This window comes from Hibiscus syriacus, unplaced genomic scaffold (assembly GCF_006381635.1).
Source record: "Hibiscus syriacus cultivar Baekdansim isolate YM2019G1 unplaced genomic scaffold, ASM638163v2 tig00000913_pilon, whole genome shotgun sequence".
NCBI lineage: Eukaryota > Viridiplantae > Streptophyta > Magnoliopsida > Malvales > Malvaceae > Hibiscus > Hibiscus syriacus.
The window spans coordinates 143,993-170,030 of record NW_024061832.1 but is presented as its reverse complement, the minus strand read 5'-3'; the positions used below and the strand labels follow the sequence as shown (position 1 = coordinate 170,030).

General features: G+C 36.2%; 3 protein-coding genes and 3 pseudogenes across 5 annotated transcripts; 1 reads left to right on the top strand and 5 right to left on the bottom strand.

The window, feature by feature from the left end:
- Window positions 1–1,115: 1,115 nt before the first annotated feature.
- On the top strand, window positions 1,116–25,955 carry LOC120116241 (DEAD-box ATP-dependent RNA helicase 37-like). The gene is made up of 8 exons (XM_039136785.1): window positions 1,116–2,022; window positions 2,097–2,180; window positions 2,672–2,914; window positions 3,041–3,208; window positions 3,360–3,473; window positions 3,646–4,443; window positions 24,367–24,371; window positions 25,946–25,955. Exons 1-6 carry the CDS (start codon window positions 1,300–1,302, stop codon window positions 4,126–4,128), a joined length of 1,815 nt encoding a protein of 604 aa, XP_038992716.1. The 5' UTR covers window positions 1,116–1,299; the 3' UTR covers window positions 4,129–4,443; window positions 24,367–24,371; window positions 25,946–25,955.
- LOC120116157 lies at window positions 7,844–8,511 on the bottom strand (annotated as a pseudogene).
- On the bottom strand, window positions 10,037–11,453 carry LOC120116253 (annotated as a pseudogene).
- Window positions 13,353–14,413, bottom strand: LOC120116274 (annotated as a pseudogene).
- LOC120116304 (zinc finger A20 and AN1 domain-containing stress-associated protein 8-like) lies at window positions 19,524–21,770 on the bottom strand. Of its 3 annotated transcripts, XM_039136824.1 has the most exons (3): window positions 21,618–21,770; window positions 21,388–21,438; window positions 19,524–20,315 (listed from the first exon to the last, which is right to left on the bottom strand). In XM_039136824.1, the coding sequence occupies exon 3, from the start codon at window positions 20,300–20,302 to the stop codon at window positions 19,784–19,786; it is 519 nt and encodes a 172-aa protein (XP_038992755.1). In that variant the 5' UTR covers window positions 20,303–20,315; window positions 21,388–21,438; window positions 21,618–21,770; the 3' UTR covers window positions 19,524–19,783. The 3 variants fall into 3 exon arrangements, with proteins under 3 accessions (XP_038992755.1, XP_038992760.1, XP_038992764.1); XM_039136829.1 differs by lacking the exon at window positions 21,388–21,438 and having other exon boundaries at window positions 19,524–20,311; window positions 21,614–21,767; XM_039136833.1 differs by lacking the exon at window positions 21,388–21,438 and having other exon boundaries at window positions 21,618–21,767.
- LOC120116296 (dehydration-responsive element-binding protein 2F-like) lies at window positions 23,661–24,458 on the bottom strand. Its single transcript, XM_039136819.1, has one exon. The coding sequence runs from the start codon at window positions 24,444–24,446 to the stop codon at window positions 23,661–23,663; it is 786 nt and encodes a 261-aa protein (XP_038992750.1). The 5' UTR covers window positions 24,447–24,458.
- Window positions 25,956–26,038: the final 83 nt, after the last annotated feature.

The window sequence follows — 26,038 nt, the reverse complement described above, 5'->3', positions numbered from 1 at the left end:
ATATATATATATATATATATATATATCTTTTAGTTTTATAATTATTTTGGACTATTTTATATGTTTTAATTAAATAATTTAAAATTTTACGGGATTTTATAGCATATATGTTATTTATTTTTATAAAAATAATAAAATATTTTGAATTAGAGCGGGAAATATAAAAATAGAGTTCCAAACAAAGAAGCTTCCAACAAAATTCCGTTCTAATTATCTGTTTTTTTTAGAAAAGCAATTAAATATTTTATAAGTTTATGAGTTAATTGCACCAAGCATGTACAATTATATTTGGATTTTAAATTAGACCTCAATATCAATAACATTTCAATAAATAATAATAAAAATTGTTTGTTTAACAATCCACTTGAAAATTAAATATCATCTTGAATTTATATGGAGTATTTTTTTTATTAATATAAGGTAATTATAAGGTAGCATATGTTCAAAGATAAATTCCTAATTATTTGACATTTAATGCTTACATCCCTAGTGTTTCTGGTGCTTGGACCCTAAATCTCAAATAACAACAATAATTTTTTTTACTACCAATATCACTTGGTTTGTGCATGATAGACCAAGCAAGTATATTTAAATATATCGGCCATATTTTTTAAATGGTTTAGGGTCAATACAAACATATTGAGTGATATATATTTATAAATTTTCTTAATCTATTGACAACATATATATATCTCACCAACGTAATTATTCGACCTTGAATCTTTTAAGGAGAATAACATTTTCTTTTACGACTGAAGCCACTTAATAGATTCATATGGATCTTATTTTAAATATGTTATGTATTTTAGTTATGTTGTATGGTAGATATAAATTAATCTATTACCCTAGTTTAACAATCTTATTATTAACTTATGCATATATTTAAGGCGGCAAAGGGCAACGGTCCATTATTTAGGGTAATGATTTTAATTTGAAGGGAAGCCCCCCCATTTTGTACGGTCACCAACCCAAGATTCGTAGATTTTTTCTCACACTCTCTCGTTTTTTCTGAGCTGCAATCCAAGGCCTTAGAAAATCCAAAGAAAATAAAAAGAAAAGAGGACAGCCAGCCAAGAATCTAATCTTACTTGTTTTCCCATTTTTTTTGGGGATATTTTTTGCTTATATTAATTGGATTTTCTTTTTGTTTGATTAAGTGTGATCTTTCGGAAAAGTGGATGGCTAAGAAGGCATTTTAGAGGATTTCAAATTCTGGGTTTTTTTAATTTAGGTTTGACTGGGTTTTTTGTTAGGATTTTTCTTTTCTTTTTCCTGGGTTTTTATCAGTTTTGAGGAATTATGAAAACTTCATGGGCAGATTCTGCCAACAATCTCGTACCTCGTCCAGCTCGACCCACTTATGTCCCTCCCCACCTCCGCAACAGCGCGTTTTCCGACGCGCCGACGCCGTCTGGTCCACCCACTGAGAGGGCGAGTTTTGGCGGCAATACCGCTGGTGGTTCCCGTCGGGGCGGGAACACTGGGACTAAGCCTGAATACGGGCGTCAGATGCAGGGGAATGGTTATGCTGCAGGCGGAAGAGACGGCGGCGGCAGCGGTAGGAATAACCGAAGTGGCGGCTGGGATAGGAGAGAAAGGGAGCTAAACCCATTTGTTAACGATGATAAAGTTGAGTATATGAAACAAGGTTTTACTGAACACGAGAACACCGTGATCAATTTCGATGCATACGAAGATATTCCGGTGGAGATTAGCGGCGAGAATGTGCCGCCGCCTGTTAATACGTTTTCCGAGATAGATTTAGGTGAAATGATGAACCAAAACATTAGGAGGTGTAAGTATGCGAAACCGACTCCGGTTCAGCGATATGCGATCCCCATCGCATTGGCCGGAAGAGATTTGATGGCTTGTGCTCAAACCGGGTCAGGGAAGACAGCTGCATTTTGCTTTCCTATTATTAGTGGAATTATGCGGGAGCAGTACGGACAGAGATCTCGAGGGGGACGAACCGTTTACCCCTTCGGTCTCATTCTATCTCCCACAAGGGAGCTTTCATGTCAGGTGAGGTTCTTGTAAACATGTAATCTCTTTGAATGGTTTAATGTGGCTTTGTTCTAATGATAATACACTTTCAGATACACGATGAGGCCAAGAAGTTCTCGTATCAAACCGGTGTCAAAGTGGTTGTCGCCTACGGTGGAGCACCGATTAACCAGCAGGTTGTTATTGCATCAATTTGGGATTTACAAAGAATTCTCAATCCATATTACTTGATGCATTTAGCTGTTCTATTTTATATCAATTTAGATTTTGACTCAACTAGTTCTTGGTTTTTTTCGAATGTGATGTAGTTTGATGTCGCTTTTGTCTAATTTCAACATCTTCATTAAGAGTGTGGAAGGAAGGAGTCTGTATGTTTCATAAACCAATTAGATGCATTCAGTGTTGAAGATGTGATTTTGCTGAATTGTGCTAATATGGATATTAGCTTTTTAGAACTTTAGTTATATGTTACTTGAGTGTATTGTATTGTCAGATACAGGTATATATGTCGGTGGCGGGTGCATTTAATTTTTCTAAAGTTTATGTCTTTATATCTGGTCATGTTGTTTGGCTTTTCACTATATGTTTTAATGGATTTTTTTTCTTATCTGATTTCTGATTGTTTCCTCTTTATTTCGGCTTTGTTTGCTAATGTTTTGTTCCATAGTTGCGGGAGCTGGAGAGAGGAGTCGATATTCTTGTGGCAACTCCAGGACGACTGGTTGATTTGCTGGAGAGGGCTAGAGTGTCATTGCAGTCGATTAGGTACTTGGCCCTTGACGAGGCGGATCGCATGCTTGATATGGGGTTTGAGCCACAAATCAGGAAGATAGTAGAACAAATGGATATGCCGAATCGGGGTGTCAGGCAAACAATGTTGTTTAGTGCCACCTTTCCAAGAGAGATACAGGTTGGTTATGATTGTTAAATATGGTTTCTTTTGTTGATCCATGCTTTCTGTTATTTGAATGTTGAAGTTGTATTTTCTGACATATTCCACTAGTACATAATCCTTTTAAAAATGGTTACCGTGCAGAGGCTTGCTTCCGATTTTCTTTCGAATTACATATTCTTGGCTGTTGGGAGGGTTGGCTCGAGTACGGATTTAATCGTTCAAAGGGTTGAATTTGTTCCCGAGTCGGATAAGAGAAGCCATCTCATGGATCTTCTGCATGCACAGAGGGAAAATGGGGAGCATGGAAAGGTAATGCAAGGCTACCATGTATGGACTTGCTTATGTTCCTTTATCCATATATCTTTCAATCGAATCTGGTCACTGTATTACTCGGTGTATTTGTTTGATGAAAAATTTCTGTCCGGCGTGATAACTAATAGTTGTGTCTTTGACATAGCAGCAAGCGTTGACTTTAGTTTTCGTGGAGACAAAAAAAGGGGCCGACTCATTGGAACACTGGCTGTGCATTAATGGATTCCCATCGACGACGATCCATGGTGATCGGAGTCAACAGGTAATTTGTTGAGAAATAAATTTGCTGAAGAGAAGTGAAAGAATGAGGCCTTTGAACTTGTGTGAAATGATGTACTTCTTCTAGTTGTTGTATTGAGCATTACTTCCGTTTCAGTGAGTTTACATTATGTTAGTATGTCTTTACATATTGCTGCGAGTTTGCTTGTATACAGGAAAGGGAACTAGCATTGAGATCTTTCAAGAGCGGGAAGACCCCGATTTTAGTAGCAACTGATGTGGCCGCTCGGGGTCTCGATATACCCCATGTAGCTCACGTTGTCAACTTCGATCTTCCTAACGACATCGATGATTATGTCCACCGGATCGGTAGGACCGGGCGTGCTGGTAAAACAGGGTTGGCTACAGCTTTCTTTGACGAGAGCAATTTGTCGCTGGCAAGGCCACTAGCTGAGCTAATGCAAGAAGCAAATCAAGATGTACCTCCATGGCTCACCCATTATGCCTCTCGGGCTCCCTATAGTAGTAACAAGAATCGACGATCCGGAGGGCGTTTCGGTGGTTGTGATTTCAGGCGGGAGGAGTCGTTCGGTAAAAACCTGGATTACTACGGCGGAGGAAGTAGTGGTACTGCATTCGGAGTTCCTGCTGATTACGGCGGAGCATATGCTCCCGGCGTAATAAGTGCATGGGATTAGGTCCCCTACTCCACACTGAATCAATTTTTCGTGTTTCTCAAGTATGTAGGATTGATAAAACTAACCTTTTAAGCCTGTCTGCTGGTCGTGGATAACAAGTCGTAGTTCGGCCGGTGAAATACGAAACTAACCCGGTTAGGCTCGGGTGCGTCTGCGCTTTTGCGTGCTCGGTTCGGCGAGAAAATATAGGTAAGAGCCTAGGATGCAAAAGTAAAATGAAAGCAGTGTTTTTGCAACCCAATTATAAGTAGAGTGATGAAAGAAAAGATGGCATTTGCTGGTCTTTACTGTGTTAATATGTTTTTATTTTACTGAGTGAATAATATTTGGTCTTTATTCTTTATTTTAGTTCAATTTGATCCTTATTGATTTTAATAGTGGGTAAAGATTTTGGCTTACCATGAAAAAGATCTAAATACCATACCTACAAGATTGAATAAGCATGGCATTATATATATATATATATATATATATATATAACGATTTAGAAATATTTTTGAAGATGGACACGTATATATAAATATTTTTGTTCATGATAAATATAAATAAAATCTTAAGGTGAACACTACAAGTAAAACAGATAATTATCTGAAGAAAATTCAATGTCCACCCCTGAGGATGGATCCGACATTGATAACAACATCTCTCTTATGTCGGAAAACATTGGTTGTGTCCTAAAGATTGATCGAGTTTTCGATTAGGCTTTACCCCAGAGATGAATTGAGAAGTACCAGAGATGGAATCGTACGTCGGAAAACGTTGGTTATGTCCTAAAGATTGATCGAGTTTCCGATTGAGTTTTGGTTGTCCTAAAGATTGACTAAGTTTCCGATTCAGTTTTACCCCCATAGATGAATTGGGGAGTATCAAAGATGGAATCGTGCCTCTTGAAATTTTATAATTTCACACTTTTATATTAATAAATTATAAGAGAAATTAATTTTTTAAAAGATTAAATTTATTAAGTGGTTTCGGTAATTAAAAAAGTGTTATTCTACTAATAGAAGTTGATTTAAGTGGTAATCAGTTTGATATTACTTAATTAAGGTCTCAAGTTCGAGTCTTTATATATGCAGAAATTTATTTCGAGAGTCTCACCTACTAAATTTAAGTATACAATACTAATCAATCCAAATTAAATAAGACGAAAGCTTAAAATCGAATGTTAAAAAAAATGTTATTCTCTTGTGTACGAAAAATAACGTAGATTATATGCAACACATGTACTGTTTATGACTTGACTTGGAAAAGTTGGTGAGAGAAAAATTTTCTATTATCAAATGGTTAAATCATTTTTTGACCCTTGAAGTTATATCTAATTATCATTTCGATACATAAATTCAATTTAACCTTAAAATTTTAAAGTGTGATGCACATTATTTTAGTTCAATTTCTCGTTTAAAAAATTCATGTGACATTCTAGGAACGTGTCACGTGACACATGACATTAAATTTTAAAAAAAACTTAAGAAAATCATATAAAATTAAAATATAATAAATCCTTATTTTAAAAAAAATATAAAGAAAATCAAATATTTTCTCAAAGGTTCTTAAAGTTTTTTTAAATGATTTTATTTAAACCTTTTCGATTTAACATATACAATGTGCCGTGTGACACTCTAGATTTAGCATATATTATGTATCACGTTACATGTTTCTAGAATGTCATATGAATTTTTTGTAACTAACTGGGACGACATGTATCATGTTAGAAAATTTAGGGATTAAATTGAACCATAAAAATTTCCAAGTATCAAAATGATATCAATGTATAATTTCACAGTCAAAATTATCATTTTACCCTTTAATTTTTTATAGTTGGTGAAATTTCGTCTCAATTTTCTAAACCCAGAAATAAGGGTAAATTGTATTGATAGACACTCAACTATTTTTTGTATCTTATTGACTTTAACTTTAAATATTTAATACAAGTTGAATCTAACTCATATTTACTTACTACATCAAACCCAACTTTAAAATATCATTTAACTCATATTATTAAATTTACATGTTTACATATATTTCATATTTACAAGTTGAATAATGTAGCACGAACCGAGATACTTCAACGATAAAAGAATTGTTGTTATTCTTTAAAGTCCCGAGTTCGAGCACCTTAAATGTCAGGGGTGTGAGCATGTGATGTCAGATGGTTGAGAGTTATCCTTGAACGTATATCATCTTGTACTTACCCAGATTAATAAAAAATAATGATGTAGTTATCGCATTGTTTTTAATCTTTAATTTAATATATCTTGATTAATTTATTTTTATAAAATATATTATAATATAAATTTATTAGATGAAAGACCTATTCATTTTATGAAAATAGATCTCGAGTAGTTAATTCTAAAAAATAAATTATTTGGTTTCGAAAATTAATTAAAGTTTAATTAAAAAGTCAAAGGGACTACATTTGACCCTTTCTTTAAAAATTGAAAGAATAGATTGTGAGAGTGAGTGGATCACCTATAACTTTGGTATTTCAATTTTTTAAAAAGAAAATCAATAATTTATATAAAACTCTCGTGTTTTTTTGTCCTGTCGGTTTTCAAGGTTTCGTCTTGATTAATCCTGACAGACCCGAATTGCACACTTAATTTTGGTGTGTGAGGTCTCTCAGTGGAAATTTTCTGATTTCACAATGATTTAGACTTTAGACTTACTTAAACAGTATAAAGTTGTTTAATACTTGAACTAATCCGTGTATAAAATCTGGTTTTAGTACGCTTCATCAACCATGTTTATTACCTTTCTGTTGTTGTTGTTGTTTACAAAGAAACAAATTGAGAGCTTGGACTTTGGAGTAATGTAATTAAATTATTAGTCTCATTCATCATTGTTAGACTTGAATTAAATTGATTGCTTATACAATTTAACTAAAATAATGATGATTCGATTAATTTGATTGGAGTAAAACGAAGAATTTAGCTGATGTTCTGACTCATTTGCAAATAAAAAAAATAAAAGTTTAGGTATTAAAACGGATCAAAATTGTACTAAATGCATTAAGTTTTTAACGATGAATACTAAAATTAAACAACAACTAAATATTATGTATGATTTTGGAACTTTTAAAAGTTTAATATTAAAACAAGCCAAAACTAATAATTTAGATATTAAGGGGTTTTTGTCTACTTCAGAATGATTAAGCGCTGAATGATTCAGAGGCTCTGTATGAATTAACTCTGAATGTGACATGCTGTTTGATAATGGCTCTGAGTCATTCAGAATGTACTTTTGTGCTGAATCATTCAACACTGTTTTGTTGAATCAGTCAGCACTGAATCATTCAGAGGTGCGAAACAAACGCGCCGAATTATTCCATTAAGAGGCAAACAAACAACCCCTAAATGCGTAGTTTATCCAAAAAAGTCAAACCTTTTAACATTAAAGGTTCACACCCCTAACATTCAATGTACTCGAACTCGAGTCCTTAAAAAATAACAACAATCATTTACCATAAAATTAACTTGGTTCGTTCACTAACTAACACCGATTAAGAGTAACAATAATGTCAACTTTTATCGATTTAGATTTTTTTGTTGTTGATAAATATGGGAAAAAATACAAGATAATAACTATTCAAAGACTCAGACATTTGATAATAAATGTTTATATATCTGCATACGCGTTGGTGCTCGAATTTTAGACTTAAAGGGATAACAACAAATCTCTTAATCACTAAATAAATTGTATCGAATTAAAAGGGATAAATTTCAAATTTAACATAGTAGAGGGACTAAAAGTATAATTAGACCTCTAAAAGAGAAGAAAATAAGTCACTAATAATGGAAAACATAAACATCATATTCAACACAAGCGTTGCCAGTCTTGAGATCAAATGAATGAGTCCTTGCTTCGACATATCCACTAGCGAGCCGGAAAACCCCACTGCCACCGATCACCGGCATCTCTCTGACGGCTGAAAACACCGGGTTCCGCCCCATAACGGTGAGGCTGCTTCCATTGTATTTCCCTTCTATGAAAGCGAAGTTATACGCCATCAACAAGCTACTTTCTGCTGTGACGTTAAAGCATAAATCCCTTGAGCTCTTACCACGAGTTTGGACCCTATATCGGGGCCGACCGTCAACGGGTCGTCTATCACCACCACAGCACCGAACGGCGACGACGCGGAAGTCGTTTTCGCCTTGGCCACGCGGACAGCAGTGGCGTTTTTGCCGGCGACGATGTCGTGGAAGTAGAAATGGAGGTGGCTCAGTTTCTCTGGTTTGTTTATCCCCAGGGTCAATGGGGAGAGGCTTCGAGAGAAAGGCTTTGATTCCAAGGCGGCGAAGGAGGAAGTTAACGAGAGAACCGTGAGGAGGAAGACGGCGGCGGAGGGAGTTTTAGGAGGAGCTCCGCCATGGTAGACGCAATGAAAAATGAAAAGTTTACGTAGATTATAGGCAATATATATAGTGTTTACGTTTTGACTATGAAATGTTGGTTAGTTGTGCCTAATAAACCAATTACTTTCAAACAATATAATATAATTGAGAATTTGGTAAGGAAAATTTTGTATATCAAGTGGTCTAGTTGGAAAAATTAACTAGTGGTAATATTTAATATAAATATGTAGAAGGTGAAAATTGATCTCATTTTTAAACAAGTTAGGTTATTTAAACCGTCACGAATCGAGCAATTCAGTGGTAAATAAATTATTGTTATTTCTTTAGGTCTCGAGTTCGAGCACTAAGAATATTATGAGTGTGAACGTTTAATGTCAAACAATTAAGTTATCTTTGAAGAGTACTATCTTGTACTAAAAAAAGTTATTTACACCGTAGTATAATTTTCATATTTTAATTATTTTCTAATAATTTATGCTTAACGTTATATATATATTTTTTTATTTTGGTCACTTAACATTGTTGTCAATCGTTGATTTAACGAAAAATTTGACCTAGAATGATATAATAATCATTTTAATTACTAAAACTTATATCTTCTGTCAATTTAATTCTAATTTAAAATATTTTAATAAAATTTAATATTAAAATTTTGGGTAAAGAACTCAAATGATCCCTAAATAGAGAGTATTATTTTATTAAGTTCCTCAATTGTTAAAAGTTACAATATGGTCATTCGACTATAGAATATTTCTTTGTTAAGTCCCTTGACTATTAAAAGTTACAAAATGACCACCCGACTATTCATTATGTTCCAAAGTCGTAATTTTATATTAAAATAGACGATATTCTGAGCTGAACATTAACTTGTTGATTGTGATATGATAAAATTTGATTCCAAAATCTCAAACGACTATCATATCTCAGTCAGCATGTTGACATCTAACTTAAATAACCATCAATATTTTTGATGGAAAATGACGAGTCTGGAACATAATGAATAGTCAAGTGACTATTTTGTAACTTATAATAGTCAATGAACTCAACAAAGTAACACTCCATAGTTGAAGGACCATTTTATAATTTTTAATAGTTGAGGACTTAATAAAGTAACACCTTAGTCAATACATCTACATTCTTTACCCTAAAATTTTATCATTTGATCATTATTTTATTTCTAAATAATTTAATAATTATATAAATTTAATTTTTCAATAATATGATAACATGAACCCTCATAGATAAAAGTCAAACAAAATAAACAAATGATTGTCAAAGGGATCTATATCAAGATCCATCATTGGTTTTTTTTCAAAAATATATTATTTAGATGCTCATTTTAATGGTTGAAAATTAAAGCAAATAACAAGTACAATTCGAAGGGACCAAACTTGGGAAGGCCTGGGGAAGGAGATAATTTGAGTATTAATATAAAACACTTTAAAGTTTTAGGATTACTTTAGAATGGAAGTCATAGTTTGGGGACTTATATAAAATATTTTAAACTTTAGGGATTAATCTAAAATGTGAAGATAAAAAAGGCAAAGATAAGATAGGAAAGGATGATAACATTTCAATCCATATAAGTCTGAGAAATCTTTGCAAAAAGTGAAAGCAATATAAAAATGGAAATGCAGTTAAAAAAGAACACTATTATGGAGGCTTCTAGCTCCTAGTTCAGTCGTCTTCTCCTCTGCGCACGAGAGTTGCCGCTGTCGACGTCGGAAACCAGCAAAACGTCGTTTCTTCTCCTAGAAGATGAAGCTGAAAGCGATACCACGGAATCTATCTCGATGGCGGTGTCCATTTGACTCTCTGAGTTTATTACAGCAGCAATGCTCGAGAACGAGTCTCTATCGTCGATGACTGCCGGTGGCTGCTCCTGATTTCTTCCCACCGAGTTGCCTCGGAAATATGCCTCCGCCATCCTTTCCGCTGAACTCAGTGAGGATGACAGAGAAGTCAATCTTGCTGCTCTTTGCAAGTGCGGTTGTCGTTGAAGGTACAAATAATGAATCCTGGAGAATGTAACATCGGTACCGGCTGTACTGCTCGGTGTCTGGTCAACATCATCGAGTGGCACGACTGCATTTTGCTCTCCTCGGAATTCTTGAGAAGTCAAAAATCCGGTTAAGCATGGAACCAGTTCTTACTGCAGTTCCCAGGGAAACATTGACCTCGCGTGGTGGAGTCAGGTCACGAACCAGATCAAATCTGCTTCCAATCCGGCGAATCATCTCCTCCACAGGGAGATTTAAAGGAGTCCGTTGAATAGTTTGCCTCCAACTATCCACTCGCCGTCCGTTGGGGCGAGGAGGGATCTTAAAACCATAGTCCTCTCCAGGCTCGTGGACAACATTCCCACGACCAAATATCGGGGTTAGAGTTTTAACCGTCACCTCTCCTTTGCAGACGGGGCACTCATTTGCATCCGAATGCATATGCAACCATCGGTAGAGGCACGACCAACAAAACAAGTGACCGCAACACGTTACAACAGGTTCCCGAGACAAATCCAAGCATATATTACAATCGAAAAAACTCCCATCACTGCTAACACCCTTCTCAACATCATCCTTTCTATCTTCCGAAACCACATCCTCCAAAAACCCATTGGTGGCTTCACATGCTTTCGGCACATCACTCGTTCTTTCCTCGGCGGCCACTCTGCCCTCACCTGCCTGCATCGTATTCACACCGCCAGAATCCCCTCTTAATTGATTGAATTCCGCCGAGAGGCTCCGAGTCTCGGCAGGAATCGGAACCTGATGCCATCTCCATCGCCTCCGCCTAACCACTTCCCGGATCCTATGGAACGGGTTATCAACTAAACCATCCAAATTTACACCTTCATTCGACAGTGATCCGGACCCGGTGTCAGGAGCCGGACCCAGATTCAAATCAAGGTTCATTGTATCAGACGTTTCCTCACCCATCACAAATGCTCCCAAAAAAAAACCCTCTTATTTTCTAACAACAGATAAACCCTCCTTAATAATCTTCACAAATTCAACGCACCCTCATATAAAAACCTTAAATTTACCCTAAAATTGAAGAATGCCATATCACAGGATCATAAAACTAAACAAAATTCATCAAAACCCCTAAATTTTCTGTTACCCTAATAACCGATAAAACCCAAATCCAAAAAAGCCCTTCCTCGATCACAAATTCATCGAAACCAAAAGGTAAAACACTAATTTCTTCACGAATTTCATGAAACCCGGATCTAAAACCCAAATTCATCCTAGCGTTATGTCATCAAGCCGAAGACTTTAAATAGGAGAACAGATAAACATTGAAAAATTACGGTAAAATTAGAACTTATCGAAGAAAAAGAAAGGCCTGGCCTTAACAGCCGACGATCTTGACCAGCAAACTCGGAGCTCTTTCAAATGCTCTCGAGTCACTGAGTTGGGTGACGGGAGCTGTTTCTGAGTTCGGCTTGGCTCGCCATGGATTGGGTCAGCGATCTTTCATCTTGTTCGGAGAGAACAGAGTGAAGAAAAGCAGAAAGAAAAATTGGAAATTAGGAAGAAATTTTTGGGAGAAAATTTTAGAGAAATTCAAGCAGAGGGCCTAAGAGGAGGGAGGGAAGATTCTCTGTATTTGTACTCATTTTATATAAATCCATGATTGGGTGATAGTCAACGGTGATGATGATTAGAGAGAGAAGTAGATGACTATGTGGCGAAATTGGGGTCAAGTGTAGATTATTTAGCTGTCAAATGAGGTTACTTCTCTGCACATAGACTAAAGATTTTTCTTACATGTAATCTAACATAATGTTATTCATTTGTAAGTCCGTTTATATGTTATTATTTTTATATTTATTAAATTAAAAAATATATATAATTCTATATTTGAGGTTTATTTATTTGAATAAATTATTTTTAATAAAAATTTGTCAAGTTTATTTATATTTATGGAGGTCTCAAGTTCGAATATTGACAATATCAAATGATTAAAGGTTATCTTTCAACATAGACATGCATACTACTTATCTTATATTAATCAAAAAATAATAAATAAATATATTTTATTTAATTTATGGGTAAATTATGCATTTAGTACATAAGCTATCAGTTTTGATTTGTTTTAGTATTTAAATTTTTTATTATCTTCAAAATCATACCTAACGTTTAATTTTTATTTCATTTTAGTACCCGTCGTTAAAAACTTAACGCATTTAGTACCTAAGCTATCAATTTTGACCTGTTTTAATACCCAAACTTTTAATTTTTCAAAACTTAACGTTACATTTTGAATAGATATTAAAATGAAATAAAAACTAAAGCTTTTAATGGTGACTGATAGGTATTAAAATAAAACAAAAACCAAATTTTAAGTATAATTTTGAAAAGATTAAAGTGTAGACCCCAAACCATATCTATATTGCTTGACATCTTTCTTCGATTTTGCTCCCCGAGGAAGCTGCTAAGGTACCTCCTTATGGCTGTTGTGGAATTTTAAGTCCTTTACTTGCTAATGTCTAGAGGAAAATAGGAAAACGAATTACACAAGATACAAAGGTCGTTTCTCGATCGGCATTCGACAATCAAGAGAGGATGAGGTGCGAATTCGATAGGATATAATCGAGTTCAGCGAGAGCTAATTCGGCTTAAGGTTGGATAGTTATAGATCAAAATTAAATAGACTGAACTCGAATTTCTCATTGTTTGAATTCAGATCAACTACGACAAAGCTTGAACCATTTTTTAAGCCATCAACAATGTCAATGATGAGGACGAAACAAAGATAGTCTCAAATTAAAAAAACAGCTAAAACTGAAGTCACGGAAAACTGCAAAAACCCAAATCCTTAACGATGATACGACTGACAAACTAATAGAAACCTTTTACACGCAACCGCCATGGGCAATTTAAAACTTGTTCCTAAACCAAAATACACCCTTGCTGCTCTGCTCCCCTTCGTCTGGTTCTACGAAAATACACTCCTTCGCCTCTCTAAATATCGCCTTGTAGACCGGTGCACCATCGAACGAATAGTACTCTCCCAATAGTGGCTTGATCGCCCTCGTTGCCTCCATCGCGTAGTAATGCGGCATCGTAGAAAACAAATGGCGAGCCACGTGAGTGTCTGTTATGTTATGGAAGACCTCGTTCAATATCCCGTAATCACGGACGACGGTCGCGAGCGCTCCCCGTAACCAGTCCCATTCCGACGAGTCATAGTGCGGCAATGCTGGATGAGTGTGTTGCAAGTAAGTTATCATGACAAGGAAGGCGTTGACGATGAGCAAGGGGACACCATACGCGCAAACAACCCAAGCCAACCCTTTGGCCAAGACGAGATGGTACAGCCCGTATGAGACGGCGAGGACACCGACTTCAGATACGTAGATTTGCAGAAGTTATCGGTCGTTGTAGATGGGACCGTAAGGATTGTAGTGGCACGCGAATCCGTCGTAAGGCCTGCCTGCCACATTGAACATCAAGTAAAGAGGCCAGCCGAGGGTGAGTTTAATTGTGACGGAGAAGAATAGGCCTAGTGGATTGTTGAGGTACTTCACCCACCATCTAATGGAGCCACGTTTCTTCGGGACGAACACCTCGTCGCGTTCAAGGGAACCGGTGTTGGAATGGTGACGACAGTGGCTGTACTTCCACGAGAAATATGGGACAAGGACGGCCGAGTGAAGGATGAGACCGACGGTGTCATCGACCCATTGGTAGTCGCTGAAAGCGTGGTGTCCGCACTCATGGGCGATGACCCAGACGCCGGTCATGACCGAGTCTTGGACTGCCCAATAAACGGCCCAGGCGACGAAAGAAAGGGGCCGTGGAAGGTAGGGGATGTAAGTGGTGGCTTCATATTAGAAGAGAGAGATCAAGATGAAGTCGTAAATGAGATAGGAGAATGAGCGGAAGAGTGAGCGCTGGAAACAGTGTGTGGGGGGATGGCCTTTTTTATTTCGCCGAGAGTGAAGGATGGTGAGATAATAATTTTATGCCCCTATCCGAATAAAAATTGTTGTACGCTACAAGGGTAGACTCAAAATAAACACTAAACCATTACAAACCAAAATAGAAATCCATTCAGATAAGCCCACGGTAAGATGCAAACCTTATTGCAATTGTCATCAACCAAGTGTGGAGAAGATATTCCATGAGAGAGGTCATAAGTAGACAAAACATCTTTCAGCGTGCTGCTTATGTTTTAGCTCATAGAGATTCATAAAAGCTACAAAAGACGTAGAAGAAAGCTTGACAAGTAATCCTATCAAGCCCTGCCAAGCGCAAACAACATGGAACAATCAAATTGTCATTTAACAGGCAGTGAAATATGAATATAGCTAATCGCTGACCAATAATCAAGGAAATTAGCATACATTGTATATTGGCTGGGATACAGTAATCCGACTGTTCATTTTCATAAGTTGTGTGACTTGATTAATCAGCTCATGCTTACAAAGTTCCTCCAGCACTTCAGAAGATTGACACATTCTCTTGAAACCTTAAACTCACTTAATTTTACACTAGCGTAAATGAATCCCTCCCATATATGAGGTTTATCGGATGCAATTGTAGTGCATTGTCCCGCAAGTAATTGCCTAGTTAAATCTTGAAAAGAAAGAAAATAACTTTTCTATTAGAATTATGTATATTGAAGCTTTAATCATGTTGAACAAATTTTACACCTTGGGTGATTTCCTTTCAAGAAAGAAACTGAGCTTTGTGTTGAGCTCGAGCATGCTGGGCTTCCAGTACAGCTTCCGGTACAGGATCGGGACAAAACTCATCCGGAGTAAAGTTGCAGAGAATATCACTCAGGGCATTAAGAAAAACGGACACTTTATGTTCATCTCGATTTTGTCTGGAATCATCTCGACTGCAATGCTGGTTTTCTTTTAAAGCCTTATTACTATCAGTGCCAAACTCCAACCCGCAGAAATTAGCATCCCTCTTTAAGACTTTGCATATAGAAAACTACCGTGACATGATACATACATAATTTTTTAGCTGAGCGCCTGATCCGAAGCTAAGATCTTCGGCTGGAATTGGGAGAACTCTACGATAGGATCAGATCCAGGATCTGCTCGGATCTCATTGGCCGACTCCTGAAAAATAGCATTGAACATTGCTACATTTAACCTTGCACCACTGTTCCATAACCCAAACAAGACACATGCAGTGGGCCTCTGCTTCAGCGACAAAATTAGACTTAACAAAACCGGAGACGAATGCTGAGAAACGGATCAGTTCTTGAGGAATGCATGTCTTCCATTGAGCTCATGCTGACAAAAAGGAACATTCATCGTTAGATGATTGCAGTTAATTGTAAGATCATTCTGATTTAAAAGTGTAAAAAGCAATTAGATTAACTACCTCCTCTTTCTGCATCTAAATTCCCAGAAATACTCAACTGTGCTCCGGTAGCCACTGCACCTCTCTCTGAACATAGAAAACAAGTTAATCATATTCACAGCCTGGAAATAGAAAAGACAACATATTGTTGTAAAAGTGGATAAATGAATGAATGAATGATTCAAAAGATAAGAAGCACCAACCCCATTCACCCAAATCTTCGGGATGCGAGCGATCTTATGCCAATCAGTGCCAATGTCCTTCCCGCATCTTTTCTCCAAATGGGGCATTTGATGTATCCATAACTCTTCAAGCGAAGTGATATGTTGGAAGCTAGGAAAGAGTGACTTCAATCCACTGCAATTCCCAATTTCTAACCTTCTCAACTGAACAAGATGTTGAAGGGAAAGGGGGGGAGACACTAGTTGTGGAATATTAACAATCACCAAACGAAAGAGATTCATAAGGAGTTCCCATTGCATGCCCTCTAAATTGAGCTCCTTGCAATCTCTTATTTTTAAACTTTTGAGACTGGCCAAGTGTTGCAACCACCCATATAAAGACTTTAGCCAATGGCAAGAGGTAATGTCCAAATGATCAAGAGAAGTCATATTTTGGAGGCATTTCTCTAGCACATCAGGGTCCAGTTCCTCAAAATTCTCCACTTTGAGAGATTTCGATTTGGAGAGAGGAATGGGAGAGGTCGAGGGTGTTATATTCATATGAATGGTATGCTTTAACGGCCTTAAACTGGTATTCACCAACTTTAGCTTCTTATCAAGTGATGGATAATACAGCGGCATAGAAGTCAAAGGACAATCTTGAATACATAGCTCGGAAAGACAAGGAAATGCCATTCTTAATGTTTCCTATGATTGTCCCGTCGTTGTTACTATTTTCATCCATCATTCTTAAGCGAATGGGAAGAATGATTCTGACTCTCCTTGTCCTCCAATGGGGTCCCTATCGTCCATGTACTTGAGCTCATCTAACTCACAAATACTCAACTGTTGAAGATGTGACAATCGAGCAAAGGAAGGGAGATGTTTGAAGTTACCAGGATCCATTATTACAACAACAGTGAGGTCTGTGAGCAAAGAAAGTCAACTTGGAAATTTGGCATTACCGTTCCACCTGTTCACAACCAATTTCTTCATATTAGGATGTGGCTGGAGGTCTTCAAGTGACTTCTCTTCATCTTCATTATCACCGCTCCATTCTAAAACCAATGTTTGAAGATGCTGCTTCCCTTTCAATTAGCAGCTTTAAACTTCTCTCCCCTTAAGTTGTTGAGCTCACCCAGTTCACTTAGATCTGCAGGAGCAGCACCATGGGAACATCTTTATCCACAACAAACATGCTTAACGTCTGAAGTGAAGTCAGCTTCCTATTCCACGTGGCATATGAGTTAACCCATTACAACCAGCACACGGAAGATGTGTAAGATTCACCAATTTTTCAATCTTTTTTGGCAATTCTTCAAGTCGGTAACAATGATCAAGTTTCAGCACTTGCAAATTTTGTAACTTGCAAATACTCTTTGGAAGGATCTTAAGATCAGTATTCCAAGAAAGATCAAGGTACCTCAAATGTTTCAGCTTATGAATGGACTCTGGAACTGTATTGAGATTTAACATACCCAATTTTAAAACACGCAAGCATCTACAACTTGAAATTATCCAATCCCAAATTGAATCACTCATGTTTTCAACCCATTGAGAAAGTAATAAAGTCCGCAACTTCTTTCTCGCTGACAAAGGAATTAACGAAATGTTAATCGATGATATATGATTTCTCATCAACCTCACTTGCACTTCAGTTTGAATATAAAACACTAATCTCTCTCCCTGCTACCAATTCAGCAAGATCATGCATAAAATCATGCATTTTAAATGTCGTTCCCCAGACTTCATCTTCTACCTCTTGAAAGAAACTTCTTTCAACTAAACTTCTAAAATACCCAAACCCGATCTCTTCAAGAGATTGATTTGGATTTAATTGCTTTACAAAACCTTGTGCGGTCCAAAATCGAACACATCTTTTTGCATTAAACCTATGATCTTTTGGATAGAGTCTACAGTAAGCAAAACAATGCTTCAATCTTAACTCAACTTAAGAGTAGGCAGAATTTCACCTCCATTTTGGGATATTCTAGCAAGTTCATTATCTTTGAAAGAAAGCCACTCGTTTTCCATTTCTTTAAAAGATAATGTACCGGCTATCGCCTTTATGACTAAGGGAACTCCACCACACTTCTACAAAATCTGCTTTCCTACTTCCACAAAGGCTGAATTTTTCGAGTCTGCAGATCTTTGCTCAAATGCTCTCTCTTTGAACAAAAACATGCATTATCATCAGACCAGCCTCTCAGAACATGGGGTTGACATTTACTAGTTAACTTAGCAACCCTCAAAGAACGACTAGTTACTATTATCCTACTTCCTTTAGCCCCACCCATCAGTAACTTCTTTAAGCTAGACCATTGTTCTCTTCCCTCGTTCCAAATGTCATCCAAAACAAATATTTTTTTCCCATCAATTTTATCTCAAAGTTGATTTTTCAACTGATCCATGTCGAGATTTTGACCGGGTGCATGATTAGTCACAGATTTAATAATGTTTGCTACTATTAATTTCACATCAGAAACACAAACCCACATCCTTAACTCTAACAATCCCCACAATGGGAATGAAATAAACATTCTCTTCACTTTCAAACTCTAACAAGAGTTTTAGAAGAGCTGCTTTATCACCATCCCTCCCTATTATTTCATCTTTATGCACAAAAGAATGCGTCTGCTGCCTCCTTTTGGCCATGAAAGGCGTTTCCTCAGGATGGCAACGCTCTACCAAATTCAACATCTTGGTCTCATTTTGGGACCATAAGCAAACTGGTTTGAGTTTGAGAAGAAAACGCGTACCTCTTTCGTCAGCTTGTTCCCACTCAGCAGATCTTTCCTCAAAGCTTCAGTGTGGATGTCATCCAAAAGGTCATCGGCATTATAAAGTGCATCTTTCAGCTTTTCAAGACAGTCTTTGACAAGATTGCTACTCACAGATCGCCCTTCGGCATCAAGAAGCACAGCAGAGATTGCGGAGACGATGCTTCTGAGGTCCACGAGGTCATCTTTGAAATTCCATCATAAGCCAAGTTGCTGCACAAGAGGGGAGCTCAATGTAGTAATGATGTCGAAAGCAATTGATTCCACCATCGCTCGGTGATGCTGCTTCAAATGGAAACTAAGGCAAAGTGCTGTTGTCCATAAGTTCATAGTATATTATAAATAATTTCATTGAAGACAATGACTCATCACCTAACGCACATGGGGTGTTTCTCCCACTAGTAATAGTTGCACCGAAGTAGGCCCTTTGACCTTAGAAGACGACATAAAAGCTTTCAATGGTGCACAGCCATTATTGGTTGAATATGAAATCGTTATTTTAATTTGGTTAAACTACAACTAGAGTCACTGGACTATTAATAAAGATTAAGCTTGCATCACTCGAATTTAAAAAATTATGTTTACCCTCGATGTTTATTTCTTACTTTTGTGGACTTTAGACTTTGGCTAGGTTTGCTAAAAAGAAACTCAAGAAGGAAAATCGGAATAGAAAAGTTTTTCAATGTTGGCTGGCATTGTACTGATTGAGTCCCCATAGAGTCGTTATCTTTCGAACTTACCTCCAAACCAGAATAACAGAAGACCAAAATATGAACATAGTTTTTGAACTAGTAGGCATCTTAAATTAGAAAGAAATGCATACCACAAAGAAGCATTACAAGGTTATCGTATCGATGTCCATCAAACCAGCACAAATAAAGACTTACACAAACTGGGGAAATATAGACTTACACTTCAATCGTGTCCCTTCCTATGATGGACTCCAACATGTAATATCGAACAAGGGGACAACTGACGAGACAAACAACCAACTCACATAAAACCTTCACACTCATCTTGATCCGGGTCTCTCAGATCTTATCGAGCTTCTCCGCCCGGACCAAGGGGTTGGCCTTTGCGATAGCATCACGACCGGCAGCTTGGTAATCGAAAGGGCATTCATGTTTGTCAGAGTAACGGTGAGCAACACAGAAGAGGTTCCCACACTTGCAGTTAAATCCTGTCAAACCAACACGTTTGCAGCATTTGGTACACCTATTGGGACCCTCTTTCGACTTCATCCCACTTGAAGTCATTCCGGATGGATCAACGGTTAGTTCAGCCGAGACTATCTTTGAGTCAGCATTTCCGGAGTGTACATCCAAAGCAGCAGCCACAGCTGGTTCCTTACCATTCCCAGTTGAGCAGCCGTTCACAATGCTTCCAATGGATGCTGCTGCGAGTTGCGCCTGTTCCTGCTTCAGGATCATCTCCTTGTGACATTTGGAGCACATATTCATGGTAGCCGCACTCCCGAAGAAGCCACAGTTGTTGATGCAAAGGATGGGGCCTTCAGGGGCTTTGCACCCTGTCTCATCGTGAGACTCCATATTCTCTAATCCCCTGCAAGGATGCTACCTTATTACGAGTATTCTGAAACAAAAGGAGGAACCTAAAATAAAATATAAGAAAAAACGAGTGGAAGGGCCAGAAGTGATTCAACTCTTCAAGATGGATATGAGTAAATCTCAGTCAGAAACAGGAAGAGAGATTTAGGTACCTAAAGGACACATATACTAAGCATGTAATCATCAATTTGCACGATACAACAATATATCAGAATCAAGCATAAATGTCATTGCTAGTTGTAGAGATATAAGGAAATGAGGATAACTAGTTTATTTACGATGAAACCTTAAAAGAGGCAATACCGAGTCATCTGACAATAAAAGCAAACAAGAGAAAAAAAAACTGATTAAAAGAACAGGTACGAGCAGTCTACAAGGACGTGCGAACATCAACGTGCCAAGGGAACGGAAGCAAGCGATAACATCAAGTGGAGGCAAACGCCAATACTGCATACATCTGTCTAACATACACGATCCTTGCACTAGTTTAGCAAGGTAACATGCTGGTGTCATTGGGATGACAGGTTTCCCATTGACCAAACCTTCCAGGCAAAAATCCAATAGACGATACTACGACAATCACGTCCGTTGCATCTATTTTACACAGCTCACATGCTGAACAATCAGTCGATAGGATAGTGCTTTGTTATTAGTTTCCCATCGAGTCGTGGAACAGAAGCATCTTCGCCATTGTTAAAAGGCAATAATTTCCCAACTACAATGAAAATTAGTTCACTCAAAGCAGAAAAAACAATTTAGGGTTCTACCCTATATCTTCCGTATCAAATATTTCCCATTTTTTTTTCATTTTTATGAATATTATTAGCGTCAGAAGCAAGCATATAATCCACTGTACCTTCTAGCTCATAATTAACACCTAACATCAACAGCAAACCAAATTTAGCAAAAAAGCCCTAAAAATCCAATTGACCCAAAAAATTCCGAAGCGCAAATCAAATTATAATCAGCACAAAAAGCAACCTAAATTATCAAAACGAAGAGAAAAACTAATTGGCGAATTAAATTTCTTCAAAAAGAGGAAACAATTAATTAAGAAAACCCCTTACCTGAAATTTTATTTGGCCGATCTTGTCCGACAAAATCGAACCTGGGGGTTCCTATTTCATGCAAATTAAATGAAAAAAACAAAATTTAAAAATATAAATATTAAAAATTCATCCCTTTCTCATATCTAATTTCCACCAAACTTCATTCAAAAAATCAAACAACCAACCCCCCCAAAAAAAGATTAAAGTTTCGCATCATCTAAATAAACAAAGGGAAAAAAAACCCATACCTTAATCGAAGAGCTTATGTATAATAATCGGAGAAATCCAGACGAGGAAGACGATCTGTAATTGTATGATTTTTATTTTTTATTTTTTTGAATTTCGATTTTTTCCTATTTTCCTTTTTGCTTTTATTTATAAAGACCGCAACTTTTTCGCTGCCAGCGAATGCTTTTCCACTGAGTTATTGATGCTTGACTCACTGCAATTTGTGTCATTAATTTTTTTATATTACGTGGCTGTTTTTTATTGGGCAAGGAGTTTAGAAACTAATTGGGCTTGTTTAGCCCAAATCAAATATTAGATTGTTGAGTTTTTTTTAAAATCTATTTTAATTTAATTGTTTAAAAAATTATATAGTCACCGGTATCTGATCTATAGATTGACTAATCTGGATTGAGTACAGCAAAGTCAACGGTGACTCTACTAACCCAATTTCCTCCATTTACAATTATTAGGATTCAAACCACTAAACTTATTTAAGAAACCTACTACCTCGTGTCACTAGATCAAGTAGTTCTTGTTATCGTTTAAATTTAATTTATTGTATATTATATTGATTAGTTTTGATAATAATTATATTAATATATTAATTATAATTTATAATTTTATATACTAATCTCATTCATTTTCTTATTTTTTTGAGTTAATTATATTGACTTTTACCTCTACTTAAATTTTAAAAAGATGTTTAAAAAATTTCAATTATGGAGCTCGGTAATTAAGAAAATATTGATATTCTTTGAAGTTTTAAGGTTAAGCATCATGGATATAAGCATAGAAGAGTGTAGAAAGATATTTATGATGATAGAGTATTACTCTTGTTGAGAGTTAAATTCAAGACTTCCCGCTTATTAAATGAGTGTTCTAACCAACTGAACTACGAGAGTTAATTAATAAATTTAACATGAGCTAATTAATAAATGTAACACGAGTTAGAGTATAAGAAATATATTTTAGATGAGAGATACTTTGTTATTGATGAGAGTTGAACTCAAGAGTTAAACAAGTGCTCTAACCATATGAGCTATAAGAGCTAATAAGTAAATATGACACGAGTGAAAGTATAAGAAATATATTTAAGATGAGAGATGCAATAGCTTGTTCATAGTTTCAAATAAAGTTATTCTTTAAAATTCTTTACCTAAAGTGCTCTTTAAAAGTATTGTTATGGTACATTATTGTTTTGAAAGATACTTAAGATAAGATAAGAGAGTAACACTTTGCTTTTATTGAGTGTTAAGCTCAAGACCTCCCGCATACTAAATGAGTGCTCTAACCAACGGAGTTACAAGAGCGAGCTAATAAATTTATCATTAATTAAAGTTTAGAAAGATATTTATGATTATAGAGTAATAATTTTTTCTTGTTGAGAGTTAAACTCAAGACCTCTCACTTACTAAACGAGTGCTCTAACCAACTGAGCTACAATAGCTAATTAATAAATTTAACAGAAGTTAAGAGTCTAAAAAATATATTTCATGAGAGATGAGGTAACTTGTTCATAGATTCAAATAAAACTATACTTTAAAATTCTTTATCTAAAATGTGCTCTTTAAAAGTATTGTATGTTACACTTTTGTTTAAAAGATATTTAAGATGAGAGAGTGACACTTTGTTCTTGCTGAGAGTTGAACTCAAAACCTCTTACATACTAAACGGATACTCTAATCAACTTAATTACAAGAGCTAATTTATGAATCTAACCTGAGTTAGAGTCCAAAAATGATATTTAACATGATAGAGGAGATAGCTTGTATATAGACTAAAAAAAGTTATATGAGATATAACAAATCAACACTTTCTCCCTTGCTAAATGGGTCCAACGCTTGATTCTTGTTGTTATCTACATGATGTAAGAGGAAGGCTATAGATAACAATTTAGAGGCCAAAAAGGAAATGAATGTAGACAAAGCTTTCTACCATTATTGCATAGCATTACAATATACAACCAGCTCAAAACATTTCTAAAACTAGCATCGATCAAATCTTTATATTCCAACCTCAAATGTCGACAAACTAAAAGATTTGATGAACATTTAAAACCATTTTTAGAAGTTCCAGATAGAAGTAGGAAAAGCTAGCTCTTCTTCATAAGAGTGATCATCATGAACTTGGAAGCTGGACTCAACTCCTCCATGCATGTCAATCATAGCGACCCAGTTGAAATTATTCTCTGCGAATGCTGCAAAATCATCGTAATCTTTCATTGATGAATCCATTGCTGTTGAACTTTCTATATTATCGTTATCATCATCTGATTCTTCAGATTTCTTTTCTTCCTTCTTTATCCCCAGCTGCTGAAGAAACTCATGCAGATCAATCTGCGGCTTCTCCTGCGAAACCTCGACGTCTTTCTCCTTCATCCGATGATCTTCTGATGAAGACGAGCTCGGTTTCGAAACCCCATTTTGCTTGAGTTCTTGGAGCCGCTGGTGAATAACATGAACGCTCGGTTGAGCGTTGATGTTGAGCAAACCGGTAGAAGAAGGGAACATTGAGATGAAGTTCTTGGAAGGGATCCACTTGAACTTGTGCAATCTGTTGGACGGGTTATTGATCGGGACTTGTTGAAGGTGGGGGAGGTTAAGGTAAGCTTCGGAGCCGTAGAGTCGCCTCGCCGCCTCGTCGTACGCCATGGCGGCTTCCTCCGCGGTGGCGAAAGAGCCCAACCAGAGGCGGTTTCGTTTCTTGGGCTCTCGTATTTCGGCCACCCATTTGCCCCAGGTGCGTTGGCGGACGCCTCGGTACTGGCAGGAAGCGTTTTGAGGGCCGCCTTTGCCTCGGGTTGGACCTTTCTTCCACGGCTTCAATGGCGATCGTTTGTAGGTGTCCATGGGGAGGAAGAAGATGATAAGAGTGGAGTTGAGTGAGTGAAGCATGGGAGTGAAAGGCGCGGGATTTGTAGGCAATGGGAGAAAGGTGTATTTTGGTTTAAATGTTTTCACGTTCATTCAAGCTCTTGTGACCGTTAGCAGGAGCCAGAAATATTTTTTCAAGATTTTGTCAATGGAAACCCGATATTAATTCATTTTAGACCGGAAGCAAGATTCAATTCATTTTCTAGTTAAAATTATTTGGGTTAAGTACACAACTGGTTCCTTGACTATAAGATACTGATTTATTGAGTCCATCGACTATTAAAAGTTACAAAATGGTCCTCTGACTATACGGAGTTGCTTTAGTGAGACATTTGATTGCTAAAAGTTATAAAATGGTCATTCGACTATTAATTATGTTCTAAACTAATCCATTTTTGTTAAAATCTTGACGACAATATGAGCTATACGTTAATATGTTATCTGAGATATGATAAAATTTAATCTCATAATCTCAAACGACTAGCATATCTCAGTCAATATGTTAACGTCCAACTCGGGTGACCACTAATTTTTTTAATAGAAAATGACAAGTTTGAAATATAATGAATAATCGAGTGATCATTTTGTAATTTTTAATAGTTGAGGGACTAAACAAAGCAAATCTCTATAATTAGAGGACTCTTTTATAACTTTTAATTATCAATGGACACAATAAAATAATATCTTATTTGTAGATTTTACCCAAAATATTTTAAGTTTAGATTATTTAAAGTTTTAATGTCAAAAATTTATTTTTAATATTTAATTAAATATTTATTTTGATCTTTAATTCTTTTTTGAGTGTTTTATTGTACGTTTTATTTGAAGATCAAAGGACGCCTAACATTTTATTAAAAAATTGCTTTAGTCATTATTCTTTGTTTTGAGCGTATTTTGAAACAAACATTTCACTTTATGACAAAAAAAAATCTTATTTTATTACGTTTATCATTTATTGACTAATGTTTTCATCAATTAATTAGTATTTTTATTTTAAAATAAAACGTTGAGATCATAATGCTCCAAAAGAAAAATATATATAAGCTAAAGTGTTTATTAATTTTTTTTTCTCATTATGCTTTATTTATTAAATTAGAAGTTTGAGTCTTTTGAGATTTGTTCATAAAAAATATATTTTAATGACATCTATTAGAATTATTGTTATTTTCGAGTACTGACTTGATGTTATAATGTTTCAAGTATTGGCTCGACGACATAATGTAAAAGAAAAGTCGATTAATCTGAAATCAGATTTTGATCATATTTCAGTCCACATATTAACGTTAAACTCGAACGATTGTTGATCTTTTTATTAAAAAAGACGAGTTTGGAGCATATAAATAGACGAATGATTATTTTGTAAATTTTAATAATCATAAAATTCAGTAAAATATTATTCTATAATTAAAGAATTATTTTATAACTTTTAATAATCGAATAAAACGGAATCGTTGAGGGATGGATGGGGGTCGGAGAAAATGTGCCTAGGATTCTATGAGGAATTTGGAGTGTAGTAAATAAGTGAAAAATGTGAATAAGTGCGTGCGTGTAGGAAATCAACCTCACAA